The sequence below is a fragment of the Diospyros lotus genome, chromosome 6, assembly GCF_014633365.1.
Source record: "Diospyros lotus cultivar Yz01 chromosome 6, ASM1463336v1, whole genome shotgun sequence".
NCBI classification, from domain to species: domain Eukaryota; kingdom Viridiplantae; phylum Streptophyta; class Magnoliopsida; order Ericales; family Ebenaceae; genus Diospyros; species Diospyros lotus.
In genome coordinates, this window is record NC_068343.1 from 9,492,286 (window position 1) to 9,515,703 (window position 23,418).

The 23,418-nt window shown below is 37.1% G+C and overlaps 3 protein-coding genes across 3 annotated transcripts in view; 2 read left to right on the plus strand and 1 right to left on the minus strand.

Annotated features, from left to right (window-relative positions):
- The first annotated feature begins 1,482 nt into the window (after nt 1–1,482).
- LOC127803991 (60S ribosomal protein L6, mitochondrial-like) lies at nt 1,483–8,767 on the plus strand. The gene is made up of 2 exons (XM_052340679.1): nt 1,483–1,620; nt 8,265–8,767. The coding sequence occupies exon 2, from the start codon at nt 8,273–8,275 to the stop codon at nt 8,579–8,581; it is 309 nt and encodes a 102-aa protein (XP_052196639.1). The 5' UTR covers nt 1,483–1,620; nt 8,265–8,272; the 3' UTR covers nt 8,582–8,767.
- LOC127803992 (60S ribosomal protein L6, mitochondrial-like) overlaps nt 1,506–23,418 on the plus strand; it is a 55,342-nt gene continuing 33,429 nt past the window's right edge. The window contains exon 1 of the mRNA XM_052340680.1: nt 1,506–1,620. The gene's annotated coding sequence lies outside the window, so the exon portion shown is untranslated. The remainder of the gene's footprint in view (nt 1,621–23,418) is intronic.
- LOC127803990 (ADP-ribosylation factor-like protein 2) lies at nt 9,140–13,590 on the minus strand. The gene is made up of 5 exons (XM_052340678.1): nt 13,484–13,590; nt 13,282–13,392; nt 12,567–12,729; nt 10,253–10,333; nt 9,140–9,615 (listed from the first exon to the last, which is right to left on the minus strand). The coding sequence occupies exons 1-5, from the start codon at nt 13,546–13,548 to the stop codon at nt 9,478–9,480; spliced, it is 558 nt and encodes a 185-aa protein (XP_052196638.1). The 5' UTR covers nt 13,549–13,590; the 3' UTR covers nt 9,140–9,477.

Here is a 23,418-nt window from a genome sequence, read left to right on the forward strand (position 1 = left end):
ATAATTCAATTAGGCTTAATTTAAATCGCTAGTGACAATACTATTAATTTTTTAATTTTAAATTTCTACTTTTAAGTGTGTCCAATAATCACTCAGATCTTATGTAACCCACAACACTCAAATTTTTAAGACACTTTTGTTTTAATGTAATTTATAATTAAAAATTAATACAAACATGCCCTTCACAAACTACTTAATTTTAAAGTGTAATCTTTTTCATTTGACAAAAATATTAAACAGTATAACGATTATAAGATAAATTATGAATATGAGATTGTAGATTATAAAAGGTTATTTGGTTAAAATTAAAAATTACTTTAAATTAAGATAAAATAAAAAATTTGAAGTTTACATTGAAATGTAGTGTAGAAGAAAGATAAAATTGCTATCAACAAAATTAACCTTGGACCTTCAAAATTAGAATTATTGCCCTTTGTATTTAATCCTTCAATGCCCTTTTCTTTTCAAACCTATTTTTTTGTCCCGATCAAAGAGCAATAAAGTCACCACAGTCATTACCACCATTAGTTGTAGGTCACCATTGTAGTTCCTCATTAGTCATTGACAACAGTTGCTTTTCTTGTCATTTCACACTGATCAGCTCTTGAGTTTTATATGACAATCATTAGCTCATACAAATAACAATCATAGCCTCTATTTTCTCTTCCATACTCTCCAAATCTACCCCTACACGAAAGGTATGAATGAGTGTGTCTATTTATGTTTTGGCTAAAATAATAATTTATTTATTTTATGTTATTTTTCCCTATGTTTTTGTGTTTATTTACTTGTATCATTTCGTTATCCTCTACATCATTTCATAATCCAAAACTTTTATGGGTCTTTTATATAATCCTCTATGGTATTATAATTCATTTTTGTTATTTTGTGAATAAAGATTATGAAATCTTGAGATGACTGTCTTGCGCAACTCTTAGTGCTCGTGCCCTCAATTACATAAAGAGAGATAAATCACAAATTGAGTCTTTAATCCTTACACAGAATAAAGATCGAACTCGCAATCTATTAATTTTTTTTTTTTGGGTATGCTATTTATGTAGTTTCCCCGTTATTTTGTTTTGTTTCATGAAGTTGAATTGTTGTCGATTCACGGACTCAGCTACGTCCAACCATTCCATACAAGGCCGGACTTATGAGGCTCATGAGACGGTCGTCTCAGGGCCTTAAATTTTGTCATTTTTAGGGGCCCATAAATTTTTTCCAAGCCCACCCCCAATCAACGCCTTCTGCATGCCCTTCTCCCTTCTGTAAACCCTACTCCCTCTCTGGCTCTCTCACGGCTCGCCCTCGCCCTCGCCCTCGCTCTCGTTCTCGATCGCTTCCTCGCCCTCACCCTCGCCCTCGCCTCTCGCTTGCTCTCTCTCTCTCTCGCGGCTCGCCCTCGCCTCTTAGTCGGTAGCTGGGGAGGTCGTATCTATGGCTACTGGCTCTGGCTCTCTAACTCTTGCTCTCGCTGGGTGACTGGGTCGCTCGCCTCTCTACATTGCCATTGGGACACTTTGGTTCAATCTTTGGTGTTGTGTTCTTGTTATTGGCAGGCAGGCACTGGCTACTGGCCAGTGGGCATCCCTTCATACTCTAGAGACTAAGAGACTAGAGGTAAGTTAATTTATTTGATTATGTTCTATTTAATGTGTATTTTTATTTTGTTTTGACTAATTTAACACCTATAATGAGTTTAGAAATTATGACTTTAGGCTTTTTACTAATTTTTATTTGACTACTTCATTTAGTTAGGGATTGTCCCGGCTGAATTGTTTTAATTGTGATTGAATAGTTGAATTGTCCATGCTAAAATTGTTAAATTTTCGATTTTATTTTTTGACATGATATGAATATTTATTTATTTTTTGATGTTTTATTATAAAAAAGTAAAATTTAAATGTACACTACGATTCAAGGCCCATTTTTACATTTCGACTCGGGGCTTTAAAATCTTAGGTACGACCCTGACTCCATACTTGTATACTACCACTATTTTGTACTGATTCTATAGGAGGTTTTTGCAGTGGATATAGGGATTTAAGCTCTTTTAAATATATCTTAGATTCTATTACAGTGATGAATTTATGAATGTGTTTTGAAGAGAGGTGTAATCTTTTATGTTTCTTGTTCTGTTTTTGGTTTAGCGGACCACGAATTTTGGTGAATCCCCCATGGTTTAGATTCTGACTTGGAACGCTGTGATTCACATCCACATGTGAACAACTTTACCTTGTTTATGAGAATTTGATTGTATTGTTCCGATTGTTCAGAGTGATGGGTTGATGGGAAGGTTCTTCTTCCTGGATTGCTAATCTGTATTAGAAGTTAGGTTACTTCATTGTCTTGATTATTTCTATAATTCTTGGGTTACTGAGTGTTGCAATTTGAAAGGAAAGAACATAGATAGAGAGAGAAAACTGTTGCAGCACAAATGTGAGGAATAAGATGCATAAAAATCAAATAACTTCTGAAATCCTTACAGAATAAATAGAGGACAGAAAATTCAAATCACTAAGATCATGGCTAGAAGTTATCCCATGACTAAGATCATGGTTAGAAGTTATCCCATGATCACAACAAACAACTAACCACTTCCTAGAAAAGTGGAACTAACTGCAAAGTAAAACAGAAACAAAACATTTTAAATCCACATCAGCATGCACTCCTAAACATGTCAGCTAACACTCCTCCTTGTTTAGGAGTTGCAAACACCAAGTTTAGCTCTTAAATCTTCAAACCGGCTAGCTGGCAAAGGTTTTGTGAACATGTCTGCCACTTGACATTCAGACTTGCAGTAGATTAGCTTCACTTCTCCAATTTGCTGTACTTCTCTTAGGAAGAAAAGCTTGATATTAAAGTGCTTTGTCTTCCCATGAAACACTGGATTCCTTGAAATGGCTATGGCAGCCTGATTATCAACAAGAATCTCAGTGTTCTCCTTCTGCTTTAGGTTTAGATCAACCAGAATTTTCCTTAACCATAGAGCTTGATTTACAGCTGCTGTAGCAGCAATGAATTCAGCCTCTGCAGTTGACTGAGCCACTATGTCCTGCTTCTTTGAGCACCAAGAGAATGCACCAGACCCAAGGAAGAAACAATATCCTGAAGTGCTCTTTAGATCATCTACAGAACCTCCCCAATCACTGTCTGAATACCCTATCAGTTTGAATTCCTCACACTTCTCGAACTTAATTCCAAAATTACAGGTATTTTTGACATACCTTAACACCCTTTTAGCTGCTTTGAGATGCATTTCAGTAGGACAATGCATAAACCTTGACAAAATGCTTACTGCATTCAAGATGTCAGGTCTGGTGGCTGTAAGGTACATGAGGCAGCCAACCATGCTTCTAAACTGCACCTGATCTACTCCTTCTGTTCCATCATTCTTGCTTAGTTTTTCCTTAGCATTCATAGGAGTATTCATGCCCTTACATTCTTCAAGGTTGAATTTATTTAGAATCTCCTTAGCATACTTTTTCTGGCATATGAAGATGTCATGATCTTTTTGCCTGACTTCCATTCCCAAAAAAAAAGCCATCAGCCCCAGGTCTGTCATCTCAAAAAGCTCCCTCATTTCCTGTTTAAACTGCTGAATCATGCTCAAATTGCTCCCAGTCACCAGCAGGTCATCAACATATAGTGACACAACAAGAATCTCAGATTCAACCTTCTTTACATATAAAGTTGACTCTGACAAGCTTTTACAGAAGTTCAAGTTCTTCAAGTGCTCATCAATCCTGCTATACCAGGCTCTAGGAGCCTGTTTTAAACCATAAAGGGCTTTCTTTAGGAGATAAACCTTATCTTCTTCTCCTTTTTTCACATAACCCTCAGGCTGATCAACATAAATCTCTTCCTCCAAATATCCATTTAAAAAAGCAGACTTCACATCAAGTTGATACACCTGCCAACCCATCTGTGCAGCAATAGCAAGAAGAAGTCTGATGATGTCCAACCTTGCAACTGGAGCAAATGTATCAGAATAGTCAACTCCAGGTATTTGTGCATACCCTTTCACCACAAGTCTTGCCTTGTACTTGTTGACTGTCCCATCTGCATTGAGCTTTGTTCTGAACACCCACTTAACCCCAATAACCTTTCTATCTTGAGGTTTATCAACAAGCTTCCAGGTCTGGTTCTTTTCTATCATGAACAACTCCTCCTCCATTGCTGCTCTCCATTCCTTGCTTTGTTTGGCCTCATCATAGCTGGTAGGTTCACAAACAGCTACATTGCACCTTTGATAAACATCAGTTAGTAGCCTAGTACCTCTCACAGGCCTATCATCCACAGCATCTTCATCATTCACCAAATTCTGATCTGTAGAGACAAAGTCAGTTAGCTTTAAATTCTGCCTCTCTTCTGCTTTGTCATTCCAATCCCACTCTTCTTCTTCAAAGAACTGAACATCTCGGCTTACAACTATCTTCTCATTCTGTGGTTGGAAGACTCTGTAGGCTTTGGATGTAGAGCTGTACCCAATAAAGACTCCAGGTAGTGCTCTTTCATCCAATTTATCCCTCTTGGCATGAGGCACATGAGTGAAACACAAGCTGCCAAACACTTTGAGATGGAGTAAACTTGGTTTGTAACCATACCAAGCTTCAAAAGGTGTCACATCTCCCACTGCCCTTGAGAGAAGCCTGTTTTGCAGATACACAGCTGCATTTGCAGCTTCTGCCCATAGTTTTTTAGGCAGATTTTTCTCATGCAGCAAGCATCTAGTCATTTCCAGTATATACCTGTTCCTTCTCTCACTCACTCCATTTTGTTGTGGAGTGTATGGGGCTGTTAACTGATGATGTATGCCTGCATCTTCACAGAAATTTTCGAAGGCCTCAGAAGTATACTCTCTTCCATTATCAGACCTCAAAACCTGAATCTTCACCCCACTTTCATTCTCAACCTTAGCTTTGAACTTCCAAAATGCTTGTGCAACCTCTGACTTGTGCTTCAAAAAATAGATCCAGCACATTCTAGTTAAATCATCAATGAAAATAGCATAATAAAGGCTGCCATTCAATGAAAGTGTTCTTTGAGGGCCAGCTATGTCTGTATGAACTAGCTGCAGCTTCTTAGTGGCTCTCCAAGCTACTTTAGGAAAGGGTTTTCTGGATTGTTTTCCTGTTTGGCAGGCCTTACAAGATGGGACTTGATTTACAAGTTCTGGAAGTCCTATAGCTACTTCCTTTGACTTCATTTGCAATAGGCCTTTATAATTAAAATGCCCTAACCTCTTATGCCACAACTCAGAGATGTTACCCTTTACGGAAAAAGCAATTTGCTCCTCCTCCAATGGATTAAGAGCAAAGCTTTTTCCACTCATCTTTACTCTAAACAAAGTTTTCCCTACTGCATCTTGAATTAGACAGGTTTTTCTCTCAAACAAAACTTTGTTTCCATTTTCAATCAACTGTCCCACACTTAGTAAGTTCTGATCTATTTCAGGTACATAAAGCACACCAGAAATTAACTTTGTACCAAGACAAGTTTGAATGGCTACAGTACCTTTTCCTCTTACTGCTATGTATTTGCCATCACCCACTCTGACCTTTGATGAGCTTGCCTTACCCAATTCAGTGAAGAGCTCTTTGTTGTGGGTCATGTGGTTGGTGCAGCCACTGTCTATCAACCAATTCTCACTTGAATTCATGCTGGAGAAGCCGGTTGCCACAAAGAGGTGATCTTCCTCCTCTTGATCAGCAGCTTTGGCTTCTTCTTCATGTTGCTGAGACTTGGATCTGCAAATGATTGCTACATGCCCTTTCTGGTTGCACTTAGAGCACTTTGCATCTGGCCTTCTCCAGCATTTGAAAGGTGGATGGCCTTTCCTGTTGCAGTGTTGACATGGAGGATAGGACTTCTTTTGAGTCTCCTTTTTTCCATTAGCATTAGCTTGTGTAGCATTGGTGGCACTGTTTTCATCATCCTTTTTCTTGCCTTTCCATTTGCCTTTTGTTGTGCTTTGATGCTTGACAGTTAAGGCTCCTTCAACTTCAGTATCCTCCCTCATTTGCCTTCTCTGCTCTTGTGCTTGAAGAGCATTTAGCAATTCTGCAAGAGCAATTTTTGACAAATCTTTAGTATTCTCAAGAGCAGTAATTGATGCTTCATACCTCTCAGGGACTGAGACAAGAATCTTTTCTACAATCCTTGAGTCTTTAAATTCTGCCCCCAGCAATCTAACTCTGTTTGCTATGCCCAGCAACTTGTCAGAATAGTCCTTGATGGACTCAGACTCTCTCATCCTTTGAAGTTCAAATTCTCTGATTAAATTCAGAATTTGCATGCTCTTAATTCTCTCATCACCTGCATATTCACTCTCGAGATAGTCCCATATCTCTTTTGCTGATTTGAATGACATAATTCGAGTGAAAACTGTTGGTGACACTGCTGCAAATAGGCAAGCTTTTGCCTTTGATTTCCTGGTCTTCTTCTCCTTATATGCTTTTATTTGTGCCATAGTAGGATTATCAGAAAGTGCAGGTACCTCATAGTCCTGTTCCACTGCCTCCCAGAGATCTAGGGCCTCCAAATAGGTCTCCATGCGCACTGTCCACATCTGGTAGTTGGTGCCATCAAACACCTGTGGAGCAATTGTAGTCAGGTTGGATTCAGACTCTATGGTTGCACAGGTCCCTTAAAGAAAAAAGCTCTGATACCACTGTTGCAATTTGAAAGGAAAGAACATAGATAGAGAGAGAAAACTGTTGCAGCACAAATGTGAGGAATAAGATGCATAAAAATCAAATAACTTCTGAAATCCTTACAGAATAAATAGAGGACAGAAAATTCAAATCACTAAGATCATGGCTAGAAGTTATCCCATGACTAAGATCATGGTTAGAAGTTATCCCATGATCACAACAAACAACTAACCACTTCCTAGAAAAGTGGAACTAACTGCAAAGTAAAACAGAAACAAAACATTTTAAATCCACATCAGCATGCACTCCTAAACATGTCAGCTAACACCGAGGAATCTAAAGATCTGACATCCAGATAGTTGAGGATATATATTATTTCAAATCTGTATTTTTAAGCTGGATTTTGGAAGTAATTACAATAATGTGCTATGATCCTGCGATGGAACTTAATCCAGTTTCTAGGAATCTCTGCTAAATGGATGGCGTGCTCACATTGTCTGTCTTTCTTTTCTCCAATAAATCCCACATTCTTTCATCAACTCAAGCATTTACTAAAAAATGAGAAGAAGGTCTAAATAACCCTAAAACTTTAGGAATTTTATGATTTGATCTTTGATCCATGAGAAATTCCTGTATGATCCCTGTTGAGCAGCAGCTTCGATCATTTCAACTGAATATGTTCAAGTGTGATTTGAATTTCGAGAGGCAAATAAGCCTTGTTTAAATAGATTGAATGGGTTGCACATGGTTGTACATTACACTCTCAATTCAGTGAACTGGTGGCTCAGAAAAGATACCTGTGTAGATATTGACAAATATTCTTTGCTGACAAACTGATATTGTTGAAAGCATACAAATGCCATGGAGTTTGAAAGGGTTTTTTTATTCCAGAAATTAATGATCAGTATCATCAAATAATACAAGAGGATGTTGATCCTGGGGCAGAGATGTACATGCCATCCACCCCTTACTTAACAGAGCATTCCAGATGGGGGGAATGGGGTGAAAAAGTGGTCTCCTCGTTTGGGATAGACAATAGCAATGGAATGAAGTGGAAATAGATAGGAACATTTTTCATCAATTTCCATTCAAAGCCTTTATCTTTTGTCTCCCCCAAAGTGGGGGAGTATGGAGAGAATAAAAAATGGATGTGAAATTTATGTTGTGTTGATAAAATTAACCTTAATAATTTTTTAGAGTTCAAATTTTCCCTTGCATCAATTATGCTCTTGTCTTTTCCTTAAAAGGGTATAAATGGCATTTTTTAATATCTTTTCATTCTATTCATTTCCATTCTTCTATAGAATAAGGAAAAACAGTTTTCATTACCTTCCACCCACTACTCTCCCGGACAAGAAGAAAATATTTTGCATTCCATGCCACTCATTTCTATTCCATTCCACTACTAAATCTTTTCCGAACAGAGGGAATGCCAACTTGAACTTCATCCCTAAATGCAATTAAGAAATGCAATACTGATCACACGCATCTTTTGTATGAGTTTACATGTTAACCTTCTTTATTTCTTAAACATGTCCATGATTATTTGTTTGTCCTTGTTTTTCCGGTTATGGTTGCTTTCTCTGACCAACATTTTGTGAGATGTAGGTATTGTAATGGAAGCCAAGTTCTTTCGATTCCTGAAAATTGTGGGTGTTGGTTTCAAGGCTAGAGCTGAATCAGAAGGCCGTCTGTTGTATCTCAAACTTGGTTACAGCCATGATGTTGAATTGACTGTACCCCCAGCTGTGCGAGTGTTCTGCTTCAAACCCAACATAGTTTGTTGCACTGGGATAGACAAGCACAGAGTGCACCAGTTTGCTGCTGCTGTACGTAGCTGTAAACCTCCAGAAGTTTACAAAGGGAAAGGCATAATGTATATTGATGAAGTTATCAAGAAAAAACAGGGAAAGAAGTCAAAGTGATCATCATCTTTTCTAGATCTATTCACTTTCCAGAAATGTGCTGACATTTTGAACTCAAAATAATGCCATTTTGTACCATTATCAATTTTACTTTTACTTATTTTGAATTCTGAATTGGTACTTTTAAGATTCAGCCTGGATGTTTTTGGGCTCATACTTATAATCACATTATCATTTAGGGTTTTACGGGCAAGCTTTAGTAAAATCTTGATTGATAGCGATGATAATGTTGTCTCCTTGTGATTAGAAGGTCACAGTTCAAATTGTGAATATAATAATTTTTGCAAAACAAGGATAAGCTTGTATATAGTATAAAATGATCCCTTTTAGGCTTGATAAATAAGTATTTTTATTCCTTGGACTGGTTTTAGGTAATAATATGCTCCATTGGCTTTATTGCCCTTGCATCAAATTCGAACTCTAAAATAGCTGACGATGCCTTAAATTTTTTTTCCAACTAACCTTGCCATACTGGTCTCAGTTTTTCCACTTTTTGGCTAGACTAAGGCCAATTCCCAAGCCGTTTGTCATAATGTTGGTCCAAATATGAGGAAAAAAAAAAAGAGAGGATCAAATCCCACAGCAATCAAAATTATTCTACACACCTTCAAGGCTCAGGTACCAGGAGAGGTCCTTCAAGTGATGATGTTTGCAGATAAGCAGCCTGCGTAAGGGTGAATTACAACTGAACTGAGTTCTGCTTCTACCAAACAGGAAAACTCCTTGCCATTCAAAGCTATCTTCACATTGGCCGTACTTAAACCATATTGCCAATAACATTTTTGAGAACAATACGAGCTCAAGCGTATGCTATTAACCAAAGCTCAATTTAATTTCAAAAAGGATGCCTCCACTTGGTTATACAAGCTAAAAGATGTTTCAACCATGGACATCACTTAATCGAGCATGTAGATTCGAGAGGCAATGTCCTGAACCAACCAATCAAATCCCTCGAGCAGGCCCTCGCCAGTGTATGCACTGCATCCGAAAATCTTCCAGTGCCGGCTTTTATCCATGGCCTCGAGGTTGAGCACCTGCATGCATAGGATGAAGATACCAATTTACTTAAAATACAAAGAGCAGAAGTCACAATGAGTAAATAAAAACGTAACATGTATTTTATCACAGATATCGAAAATGCAATGTACTTAAAGACACTGGCTTAAATTAGCTAGTTCCTTGTATAACATGTTCATTACTAGCTTGTTAAATTAGAATAAAACTTACGGACTGTTTCAAATATAGAAGCAGTTCCAAGTATTTTATCATCAAATGACTTATATTACTGATATCATGCGAGCTTATGTAATATCAATCCTTTAAGCCCAGATTGCTTAAAAAGAATTGATAAGAATTCATAGAGGATAGATTTTTAACACAGGTGACCATCTAGAGAAGAGTTTCGCCAAGAAGCATTCATGGGATTAATATGAACAAAGTTTGGGTTTGAACATAATGATGAGGAAAGGCCATCTCTTACTCAAGAACAAATGCACCAATAAAATGATTTTTTTGGGCAAGCAACATGAACAAAAACCTTCCCTCGCAGGGATCCCATCAGTTGCTTTAGAACAACATGGATAAGCTTTTCAAGTCTGATGGCATCCTTAAATCATTGAAGAAATGAATCTAGAAAATTTACATCCATACTAAACAATGATAGTAAGGTACCTTAGCTATTTCATCTGGTGAAAGAGCACCTTGTATGTCCTGTTTATTTGCTAGAATCAGTAATGATGCCCCTGCTAGCCTCTGCCATAGGAATAAAAGAGTCAACTTTTATGATTATTGCTCCTGAAAGAGGCAAAACTGACGTTGGAAAATCTTTCACCCCATAGCCTTGAATGCAAAAGGAAAAAAAAAAGAACAAAAATAGAAAACATTCCAGACTGTACTAATTGGTGCAATTGATCATAATTCATAAATGTGTAGTTGCAGATGTTTAGAACATGCTATGAAGGTCAGATTAAACAAATCAAAGAGCAAGCACAAATAGAAGATGTGCTTATAGTGGCCTCCTCTACCACCAGGGCTCAAACCTCTTTCGAGGCAAGCCTGCATGCAAATTTTTGTGTGCTTACCTGGAGTGTGTGATTTATGGGCTTAGCGCATGCTCAGTAAGTTTACTCAGTGCACATTCGAAATATAGTGGCTATGGGTTCTCATCTACCCCCCCCCAAAAAAAAATCTCTAGATAAATAGTTGGATCATGTTCAATAAACACATCAATTAGGGCATACTGTTCAGCATCATAAGATAAATTTTGTGAACAAAGAATGGTAAATAGGTCAAAAGCTTACATGGGCAAACAAATAATTACCACAAGTCCTGCAAGATGCCAACAACTGGTATCTCGATGGAACCAGGTTTCACAGGTTATTTGAGGGAGAAAACCAGGAAAGGGGGATAAAGTTTCATTGCCTATGCATCACCAATACTTGTTTCCACGTCAATTTGGTTAATGCATAGCTTAGAAAGCAACAAAACTAGGAGTTTTGACATGCATCAAGATTAATTGTTGCACTATTCTATTTCAAGCCATATTGGCTTGATTAATTATTGCATCAACCCATTTCAAGCCCAACTGGCAAAACTGTAATGGATTGATTAAATCCGTAGTCAAACAATCTCCAAGAAATTAGCAGACAAAAAGATTGGCGAATAGAATTCGGGCATGGTTAGAACATATGAAAAGCCACATTGGCTATACAACCAGACTCCAAGGACTCTACATAATCCAAAATTTAATCCAACAACAGATCAACTTAAGCCAAAATTCAACCATACAAAATAAACAAAAACTAATCCTTCACTTTATAAATAGTACAACAACCTCCTAAAATCAATCAACCACATGAAGGCAAAGGTAATAAGTCTCATGCTTTCCTCCTCCTTCCAGCTGTGCAACTATCCAACCTTGTAAAGAACCAATGAACTTAAACAACCCAAGAGATAAGGAGCATAGTTCTATAGCCATTCCTCAGTATATTGGATTTTAGATAAGGATTGTGATGCTTGGTCCGAGTGGGAGTGAATCGTTCCAAGCCTCTTGGGCCAAATGGGTGGTGAATTCCCCATTCAGCCTGTGCTTTTTCACACAAATTCTGTTAAAAAGCAAGGACTGAGTGGGGAATTCACTCCCATTCGGCCCAGAATTCATGGTCTGATTTGGACTAGGAATGATTATCCTTTAATGATTGTAACAGAAATAACAACTTTTGGTTTTGAAACAATTGCAAAACATACATTCCTGCAGGACCAGGTAATAGAATACTGAAATAATATTGCACGTGTATTGCTATTATAAGAACCTTAAAAACACAGTATATCACAACAAGTTTGTCACTGAAAAGAATGATGTACTATCATCTTGGACAGAATATGATAGCACTTGTAGGGGTTTGTGTGAACACAAAGAAACCCAAACCTGTGTTATGCGGAATGAAAAATGTTCTATTTGTAGAAGGGGAGGGGTATCGCATGCCAAACTGGTATAAATTACTATTAAAAGTTCATGTATTTGTACAACAAATTCTTTTAATAAGTAGACATTCCAAAAATAATTGAAAATAGTTTATTTTCATAAAATCAATCATGCAAAAACATTGTTCTCTAAACATAACAACAAATCTTTTCTATTTTGTTCTCCCAAAAACTCCATTTTCCCTAAATTTTATTTATTATAATGAGTGATTTTTCTCTTGCTAAGAGAACCTTTATGGAAATCATTCAGGATATTGAAGTTCACTATTTTGCAAGAAACAGTGCACTGTATTCTGGAGTGAATATACCAATTTGCAAAATGCCAGGGTACTAATGAGCATACCAATTTGTAAATTTGTAATTTGGTAAGAGTATTAGCACTTTCTAGTGCAAGGACTTGGACGTCATTAGAATAACCACTCCAACCAAAACCTGCTAACATACCATAAGTACTCAACATTGTTGTTCAACAAATAGATGCATGGGACATAGAAAGGGGTACCTCTTCCTTCAAAAGATTATGCAATTCAAGCTTGCAGTCATCTAGCCTTCTAAGATCAGAACTGTCAACAACCCATACCAAACCATCGGTTTCCTCAAAGTAGTTCCTCCAATAGGACCTTATCGTCTTTTGGCCCCCAACATCCCATATATTAAGTGTATACCTGCACATAGCACCAATTTAAATTCCAAAGGCCTATTAGAAAATATATAGCTTAGGAAATTCAAGTTATTAATAACACAGTACAATCAAGGAAAAGGAACCAAAAAAGGGAAAAAATTATAAGGATTGATATAAATGCTGCAAATGGAAGCGTGGCATCTGTGGTACGATTTCAAAATTTTGAAACCAAGGCAGTTTCCTGTTACAACAAACAAGTAGTAATCCCAAAGCCACTGTAACACGATCCCCTTTTCATCTCATCTTATGTAGTAGATCCCGTCCCACTGGCACTAAATGGCCAAATAAAACAACTGTCCCATTTTCAATTCGTCATTGTAGATTCTGCTCCGACAAAAATCACATTTAGCGAACTAGAACAATAACAGATAATCTGGACTTCAACTATCAAGATCATGTTAGAACACACATACGACGCTTGATCAATTGCTTTTGCAACAAGCAATTTTGTAAACATCTACTAAATGGACAAAAACTCCGCAAAAACGTAGAAATGTGCTACAAAAGGGAGAAAAAGAAGTAGTCGGAAGCTGACTTGTTGTATGTGATGGTCCTGATGTTGAAACCAAGCGTAGGACTAATAATGCTTGTGTCCTCTCCGTTAATTTTCAGGACAATTGTCGTCTTCCCGGAGTTATCAAGTCCCCTACACCAGCAACCATTTCAGGCATCTGTGTGTAGATGTAAGTACACATAGATAAGATATCTAACGTAGAAAATTTGATTTCTGAGCATACACCATGAGTATTCGCATCTCTTTCTCTTTGCGCTTGATCTTTCGAATGATGCTCAGAAGCCCCATCTCTCAATGGCCCACAGTTCAACAACCGAAACGGAAGAGAAAAGATGGTATTGGATGCCAATGACCCTAATGGGATCATAAATAAGAAACTGTTCGCCGATAACATATAAAGTATAAACACATGTCTGCAAATCAGTGAGTAGCATGAAAGGAAATTTTCAAAGAAAAACAACTTGAATGTAGAATCTTTCTTAGATCGGAAGTTCAAGTTCTACAATGATTTAAATAGTAAAAAATAACAACTACTTCCTCCTAATCAGCAGAAAAATAGGAAGATAAAAAGCAACCAATCTGATCCCTAATATATCTCTAACTATGTAACAACCATAGCTAGACTTATTCAACAAGAGATAAAAACAAACTTTCTTAACAACTAGCCTTAATAATCTAACACTCCTCCTTAAGGTAGTTGTTGGTCACTCCCAGCTTCTTCCTCATATCTTCAAATTGATCACGTGAGAGTGCCTTTGTGAGAATATCAGCTAGTTGCTCTTCTGCTGGACAATATATCATTTCAATCTCCTCTGCCTTGACTGCCTCTCGAATGGCATGAAATTTGACAGAAATGTGTTTGGTTCTTCCATGCTGAACTGGATTCATTGTGATAGCAATAGCTGACTTGTTATCCACATGCATCCTAGTAGGAGAATTTTGAACCATTCCAAGGTCTGCAAGCATCTTCCTTAGCCATAAAGCATGATTGCTAGCTGATGCAGCTGAGATATATTCTGCTTCAGCTGTAGATTGAGCTACAACATCTTGTTTTTTTGAGTTCCAAGAAAACACTCCATTTCCAAAAGAAAAAACATATCCTGAGGTGCTTTTGAAATCATCCACACTACCAGCCCAGTCACTGTCACAGAAGCCTTCCAACTCTGGGTTTTCAAGCCTTGTGTATGTAATACCAAGGCTAGCAGTGCCTTTAATGTACCTTAGGACCCTTTTTGCTGCTGCAAGATGAGTTTTCCTTGGAGCATGCATAAATCTCGAGAGCAAACTAGCTGCAAACATTATTTCTGGCCTTGAGGCTGTTAAGTACAATAAAGAACCAACAATGCTCCTAAAAACTTTGGCATCAACAACCTCACTTTCATCCTCCTTAGATAGTTTAGCATTAACTACTAAGGGTGTAGGTACTTGCTTTGCTTCACTCACCTTGAACTTCTTCAATAGGTCCATGGCATACTTCTTTTGTGTTAAGAAGATGCCTTTTGATTCTTGATATACTTCCAGGCCTAGGAAATATTTCATCAGTCCCAAATCTGACATTTCAAATTCCTTGGCCATCATCAGCTTGAACTCTTTTGCAGCCCATACATCTCCTCTTGTAATCAACAAGTCATCTACATACAAAGACAGAATTAGTTGAACCTTGCCATCAACTATTTTGACATATAGTGTGGCTTCATTTCACTCCTTTTGAATCCTTGTTGCATTAGAAAAGTATCTATTTTGCTGTACCAAGCACGTGGTGCTTGCTTCAATCCATAGAGTGCTTTATGCAATCTATAAACTTTATCCTCTTCTCCTGGAATACTAAAACCTTCTGGTTGATCTACATAAATGCATTCTTCCAGAACACCATTGAGGAACGCTGACTTTACATCCAAATGCCATATTTGCCAACCAAGTGCTGCTGCTAGTGCTATTAACATCCTGATAGTGTCATATCTTGCCACAGGAGCAAAAGTCTCATTAAAGTCTACTCCTGGCTGCTGAGAGTAGCCTTTAACCACCAATCTAGCTTTAAGTTTGTTCACAGAACCATCAGGATTTATTTTGGTTCTATAAACCCACTTAACTCCAATTACTTGTTTATCTGTTGGCCTTTCTACAAGTTCCCAGGTACTGTTTTTATAGATCATCCTTAGCTCTTCCTTCATTGCTTCAATCCATGCTAACTCAGTAGCTGCTTCTTCATAGGTTGTTGGATCTTTGATAGAGAGGCTGCACCTTTGATACACATCTTGCAAGAATCTAGTGCCTCTAACAGGAGCAACATCAAATTCAGCAACTTCTGATGCAGGCAACTCAGATAGATTAGGAAAGTTCTCCTCCTGAACAACAGGATCATTCCTCCATTCCCATTCTGCTCCTTCATCAAATGTCAAATCCCTACAGACAAAAAACCTATTTGCAGTAGGGTTATAAATCCTATACCCCTTAACATTGGAGGCATAACCAAGAAATATACATTTCTCAGCCCTATAGTCCAACTTATCCCTCAGCTGCTCATGCACATGGGTGTAACAAATACAACCAAACACCCTCAAATGATGAACTGAAGGTTTGAAGCCAAACCAGACTTCGGATGGTGTCTTTTCTGCCAGAACCCTTGTTGGCAATAAATTAAGCAAGTAGACTGCTGTATTGGCAGCTTCAGCCCAAAACCTTTTTGGTAGATGCTTCTCAAACATTAAACACCTTGCCATTTCCATTACTGTCCTATTTTTCCTCTCACTGACCCCATTTTGTTGAGGAGACCTAGGAACAGTGAACTGTTGCAAAATTCCAGCTTGCTCACAGAAGCTCTTGAAGGGACTGGATGTAAATTCTCCTCCATTGTCAGTCCTCAGTACCTTAATTTTGTACCCTGACTGATTTTCCACTAGTTGCTTAAACTTAACAAAAGAGCCGAACACTTCAGACTTCTTCTTTAAAAAATAAATCCAGCTGTATCTTGAGTAGTCATCTATGAACAGCAGGAAGTATTTGCTGCCACTAAGTGATTCAGTGGACATTGGTCCACATAAATCAGAGTGCACAAGCTGTAACTTCTGAGTAGGCCTCCAGCTTCTTTCCCCAAAAGGCAACCTTGTTTGCTTCCCAAATTCACAAACAGCACAGATACCTGGGTTTGTTACAGTAATAGGGAAATCCTCAACTAGACAGTTTTCATGCATCCTTTTGAGTGTGCCATAACTGAAGTGTCCAAACCTTTTATGCCAAAGGTTAGACTGATTGATACTAGCAGCAAAAGACCTCAGTTTAGACTTCAACTCTATTGGAAAACACTTTTCTCTCATAGGTACTTCTAGAATCAAAAATCCACCAGCATCACTTACTAGGCATTTCTTATTCTCAAAATGCACAACATAATTTTGTTCAAGTAATTGTCCCAAACTAAGCAGATTTTGACAAATGTCCGGTACTAAAAGAACATCAGCAATAAACTTGGTACCTGAAGAGGTGTCTATTGCAACCAACCCTTTTCCTTTGGTTTTCAGAAAGCTTCCATCTCCGATCTTCACTTGGGTTGAATGTAACTCATCCAACTGAGTGAAAAGCTTCTCATTTGGAGTCATATGTTGAGAACAAGCACTGTCAATGAGCCAAATATTTGACTCAAAGTCAGTACCACTTTTTGTGGCAGAGAACAATCTCTCCTCTTGACAATGATTTGCCTCAGTCACCTGAGCCTGCTGGTTGGCTTCTCCCTTTCTCTTACAGAATTTCTCACTATGTCCAGGCAGGTTACAAAGAGAACATTTGTATCCTGGCCTAAACCAGCAAAATGCTTCTGCATGAGTGTTTTTACTGCAATGAGAGCAGGGAGGATATTCCTTCTTTTGCTTGTAACTTTTCTTTTTTAACTTGCCCTTCTTCTCTCCATCTCCTTTCGTATACTCCTTCTGCTTCCCCTTGCTTTTAAAGCTAGAGAAAAATGCACCTTCCACCTGTTATTCATGTCTAATAGCCCTCCTTTGTTCCAGTGCTTGGAGTGAACTCACCAACTCATCAAGTTTGAGCGTGGTTAAGTCCTTTGAGTCCTCCAAAGAGGAGATTTTAGATTCAAATCTCTCTGGAACACTCACAAGGACTTTTTCCACTATTCTTCTATCAGGGAGATCCTCTTGAAGCAACCTAATCTGATTGACCACCTTCATAAGTCGATCAACATAGTCCTTGATGCTTTCAGAGTCCTTCATCCTTGACAAATCGAACTCTCTCCATAGATTGAGAAGCCTCATCCTCTTGTTTGCTTCACTGCCCTGGAACATTTCTTTGAGCCTATCCCATGCCTCTTTTCCAGTTTGACAAGTTAAGATTCTAGCCAAAATTCCTTCTGAGACTGATGCATGAATAGCTGACAAGGCCTTATACGGCTTGACAGATTCTTCACTTTGTTGCCTCAGCTGGTTGATGGTGGGATTAGCCGGTAATGCTCTCTGCACATAGCCTTCCTCTACACAAGACCATAAATCCTGTGACTGCAAAAAGACTTTCATTTTGACAGCCCAAATTTGGTAGTTTTCACCATTGAAGAGCTGTGGTGATGGGACGATGAAGCTACTGTTGAATGATGACATGTAGGTTGGCTTTTGAGGGTTATTTTTCTGAGGTTGAAAAGGTAGGCAGATGGCAAGAAGAATGGAGATTTTTTTTTTTGTTGAAGTTTTCACAGACCCTTAAGATCAAAAAAGGGCTCTGATACCATGAAAGGAAATTTTCAAAGAAAAACAACTTGAATGTAGAATCTTTCTTAGATCGGAAGTTCAAGTTCTACAATGATTTAAATAGTAAAAAATAACAACTACTTCCTCCTAATCAGCAGAAAAATAGGAAGATAAAAAGCAACCAATCTGATCCCTAATATATCTCTAACTATGTAACAACCATAGCTAGACTTATTCAACAAGAGATAAAAACAAACTTTCTTAACAACTAGCCTTAATAATCTAACATAGCATTCCTTGGTCATGCATGAAAATTGAGTAAACATATCTTTGTTGTACCTTTGAACCCAGTCTCTCCCAAGTTAAGCCAACAGCATCACCACCTAGGGAATCATACCACACTTTGAACGTGTTGGGGAACTCTCTCTGCAGATTTAACACATGAGAAGGTTAGTTCCTATGTAAGAATTATCAAGAATTAGTGTTGGGACTATAAACTAGAGCATTTCTGCAGAACTTACTTCCAAATCTCCAATAAAGCACTGCAGTGGATTGTAGTCTACCATCAGTTTATGTTTCATTTCTTCTAACCTCCCTTTTATGTCCCCAGGCGACATAAAGGGATTGAAACTCTTGCTTGGTCTCCCGCAAACCACATGCCGCCCTGCCCGAACTATGCAAGTTATGAGACTTGTAATGCACTGGAAAGCTCATAGCTCTAGAGAGAGGAGAAGAGATAAAAGCAGAAAAACCACCTTGGTTCAGTTCAGATGGGAAGAGGAGACGTTGAAGATATGGCAACCTGTTTCCGTGGAGAAGCACAACAGCATTGTAGTTGTTCAAAGGTGTTCGGAGAAGGCACTGCAAGCAAAGAATTACACCATAATAATCCTTAATCAGGGATTTAATACCTATAAACCACAAAATGAGCACATGTTTCTTACCTCCCATCTATAAGAATCAAGCTCGCCACAGGCTATGAGTTTGGCTAGCAAATTTGCACTGCTTTTTGCATAAGCCACCAATCTTCCAAGTTCCTGTCACATGTTCACATCATTTATAAATATAGTGAAAATGCAAATTCAACAACAATCCCTTTTTAACATCTATAACACAAACATATTAAACCAGATGTAGGCTAACAGGATCTGTATATGCCAGCAAGTGCTTGTTTGTGCCAAGTAAATTCAATAAAGAAATGAAATCCTCCTCAAGGCATTGATTGTTTCAATGCCTATAAGCACGGGTTCCACTTTGCATAGGCACTAAGACGGAAGAAAAGAATTTGCGAGATAAATTATGGTGCTCTGCTTTTAAGAAAGTAAAAATATAATCACCACACTGACATTACCATCACTAATAGGCAAAAGTAATCCTCTTTGAGACAAAATGATCTACGGTGGTGAAGTCAAAGGCCATTAAATTTGGAGCTGGCAATTTCCTAGGTTGGTGTTAACAACATAAAAAATCATGAACAATTTTTTTAGATTGGCACAAGCAAGATAAAGATCACAACTTCTCCTGATTAAGACAAACCAGAAAAGGGTAAAGCTTCATCGCATTCCTTGGTCACGTAACAAATTAGTTTGTGATAGGTATTCACAGATGAGGTCGGTGACAATCTGGTCCAAGCTTCAGATGTCTTGTCATAAGTAGTAGCCAAGAACATGGCCGGGATTTGATTTTGCATGTTTGCTTCGTATGTTTTTCTACTTGACATAAAATTCCCCTATCAAATTGGAAATCAACTGATGTCATAAATTTTGAACATTACAACAAAGTGAAGTGAAAGAAATGAATTGACAAATAAGATATGACCATCATCAAGCTGATTACGACAACTGTGGCACTCACATTAATTTCCTTATCATCATTCCCTGTCAAGTCACCATTTATGTCAACAACCAAAGCAGAAAAGGCCCAGTCATACTCTGAAAGTAATCTTAAGAACCTGACAGTCAAATTGACAATGAGGAAACAAATAATAATAGTCTAAGAAAGTCGCACTTTCTTTTTTTGCTAATTCATAGAGGAATAAATGACAGAGTACATGGCTGTATGTAATCTCCCGTGCAAACACCAATTAACAGATACTCAGCTAAAAATTTTATGGTCAGAAAAACAAATTATTTGAGAGCACATTAACACATTTGAACAAGAGGAGAACCTCTAGATGAAATGAACAAGAAATACAAGTTTATTAGCAATAAAATAAATATGTTAATAAAATATAAAATGTGGTTACTAGATAATCAGTATCCCACATAGGCAAACTGTCCACTGCAGCTAGCATCTTCTCTTCTTGTAGATGCACTAACTCAAGAGTATCCTTTGTTGACAGCAGCCAACATATGCTCACCACTGTGGGCACTAGAAGGCCCTACCCAGGAAGCACAGACACTTCATTTTAGGTATTGTACCCATCTTTGACATGCATTGAATAGGCTAAAAAGTACCCTAACTTTTTTATTTCTCCATGAGTACTCTATTGACAAGGCCAAAATACATGTTCAACCAAATAATGACGTTAATTTTATTATTATTTCCATTGTCTGACATGTCTAAGACACCAGACACGTCTCTGAGTTGAAAACATGAAGCACACGCATAGCCTTAAATTAGACAAGCCCAACATGGAAGGGTCTGAATAGAGCTTTTAGAACATTGTTTGGCAAAAAAATTTAAACATGAGAGAGGGACACAAATCATCATCATCATCAACTATATCTTATCGTAACCAAGTTAGGGCCAGCGGTTCAGCGTTCATAATGTCAATTGTTAAAAATTACATTGACAATACAAATCAATGCTAAAGAACAATGTAACAAAATTTAACATTAAATTGCTTTCCTGGCACAATGCTCTGGCAACTAAATGACAAGATAGAGTTCCAACACCATCTTTAAATGGAAAAGTTTCATTAGATGAGGTGATGAATAGAGACAATTGATATAGTCAAGTCCATCACATAATTGATATTGTAAAACCAACTTGAAAAAACATGATAGCACAACAGATATGACTAAAAAAGACAATTACTTTTTTTGAATATTCATTGTTATGTATATTACTAGGGATTTAATGATAAAGCAATACTAAATTAGTGAAATTTTTTAAATATATTTACATATTACTATTGTTATAGATAGAGAGATATTCCATATTGGCTTACTTATCAAAAAAATAAAGTACAAAAAAATAAATCTTCATATTGTAAGAGTGATGCAATTTATATTTTTATTGGTCTTTAATTATTTATGTTGATAAGATGATTAAAGTCTAAAAACAAATAAAATATTTTTTTTTGTGTTCCTGCCGTATTCTCTTTTTTTTTCTCAAACCGTTGTATCCCATATCCATTTTCATATCCATATCCATATAAGTGCTTCTCAACAGCTAACATAAACTAGAGTTAATGTACATCCCATCTTAATACCACAAAAAATTCCAGTCTCCATAAAAAATTTTTAGGATCCATTTATTTTGAACCCCAATGTGGTAGATTTAATATGCATCCAAATTTAAGAAATTTTCTTTGAAACTAGTTCTGCTAAATATGGGTAGGTAAACAAATATTGGAATTGATTAGAAAGTATAAACTACACCAAGAAATGCATTTTTATTTGCCAAACAGTGTGCAGCTGCCAGCTCCTCTTGAAGGATCTAAGCAAAGAAGGTACTGCTCCACACACATTTTATTGAATGATAAAACAGCTTAAATACAAATGGATATTGCTAATAATAGAATCAAAAACTACCCCACAAAATCAGGTGGCTTATTAACCGTAAATGACCAATTCTTCCTCAACTAATCTTGACCTGATCACATAGGAAAAGAGATCTAAAACAGTCTTTATACAACATGGAGCACCAGCAAAATGAACAACATTCAATACTTCAAAATATCTTAGCACACAGCAAAAAAAGGAAGAAAAAAAATCCTACTCATTGAGAAATGGAGGAAGCTTCCTCCACCAAATAATTTCTCCATGTCTAAGATAACTTTACTTCAATATACTATTAGGAGAGGAACCCAACCTTAGAAATCCAGTAATCCGTGAGCAAGGAGCAGAAAATGGAAAAGGCTTCAGAAAAATGTAAGCAACTAACAACTCAATTGCTTCCTCCACCAAAGAAGTAGAAAACAGGTGTGCAGAAACCCAACGTTTTGCAAGCCTGATCAAACAAACAAGACATGAAAAGTTAGCAAGAGGGCTAGAGAAAAAAGGTAGATGATACGGGATTTCCATAAACTTAATTTCTCACCGAACAACTGGCCCATATATTGGGTAACGACCCTGTAAACCATTAATCATGCTAGAGTGCTGGCTTCGAATAAAAAGAATCTTGTCGGTCAATGGGATCTGTTTCACTTGATTACTTCCAACTGAAAATTAAAATGGCACAACAGTTCACACAGTCAGACGGTCCTGCTTATGCACCATCATGCACAATATTCCTTCTATATGTAAGCATTATGGTTAACAGACAAGAAAAAGTGCTCCTTACTTTGCCTTTTCAACAAGCTAAGGCCTCTTTCATGCAAAATTTTAAGGCGAAATGCATATCCAGATGTGAAAACAACCACATCATCCTCAGTATTATTGCATCTCATTCCCCAATTATCCTGGAGACTGTCACAATAATAGTACACTAGATAAATGCCAATTGGCAAATAGTCATTTATTCTTTTTTATCTAAACTATCTTCTCAGTGCATGTAAATGTCTACATTTTTTTTATTTATATTTTACCTTCCATTTACTTTAATACATAAATGTAAATAAGAAAGTATCTCTTATTTGGTTTTAATAAAAATATCTAAAAAATTCAAAATCCATAACAATAAGAAAATAAAATTTTAGTTTTAGTACAAACTCAGAATTTAGCGATATTACCATCCCAAAATACATATATACTATTTTTTAAAAAAATAATTAAAAAACATTTTAACAACAATGAATATTAGCTATCAAAATACCGGAAGATAGTTTTTCAAAATGAAAACATTTTCTTGATCGTGGACTTGTAGTGTTTATTGATTATGGAGAGTACTAAACCTTGTCCAAAATGTCCTCCATCAGTAAAATAAGAGATTAAAGAGTACATACAAAAGAAGAAGAATAACATGGATGAGCGAAATATGACACTGTTAGATGATAATTTTCAATTTGCTAAAGGGTATGATGATGATGATGAGAAGGAACTGCCTCAAAGTAGGAAAAGACACAATGTATCTACCCAATGTATTAAACAAACTCGATCACAATCGAGTTCAATTTCGGATTCGACTTCAAAACGATAAGTAACTCAGGTGATTGAAGAGGAGGAAAGTGAGATAGAGACCGAAGATGATAAAGACTTGGAAGAGAGAGAAGAATTGGGATAAGAAGAAGAAGATGAAGAGGTGATTGAAGGGGATGATAAAGATATTGACTTTCATGTTGATGATCTCCTTGATAATGATTGATTAA

Coding starts and splice junctions, on each gene's coding strand:
- LOC127803990 (XM_052340678.1), bottom strand. CDS start 13,548: ATGGGGCTTCTGAGCATCATTCGAAAGATCAAGCGCAAAGAGAAAGAG. Junction 12,730..13,281: donor AGGACCATCACATACAACAA/GTCAGCTTCCGA, acceptor TGCTATGTGCAG/GTATACACTTAATATATGGG. Junction 10,334..12,566: donor ATAATCTTTTGAAGGAAGAG/GTACCCCTTTCT, acceptor TTCCTATGGCAG/AGGCTAGCAGGGGCATCATT.
- LOC127803991 (XM_052340679.1), top strand. CDS start 8,273: ATGGAAGCCAAGTTCTTTCGATTCCTGAAAATTGTGGGTGTTGGTTTC.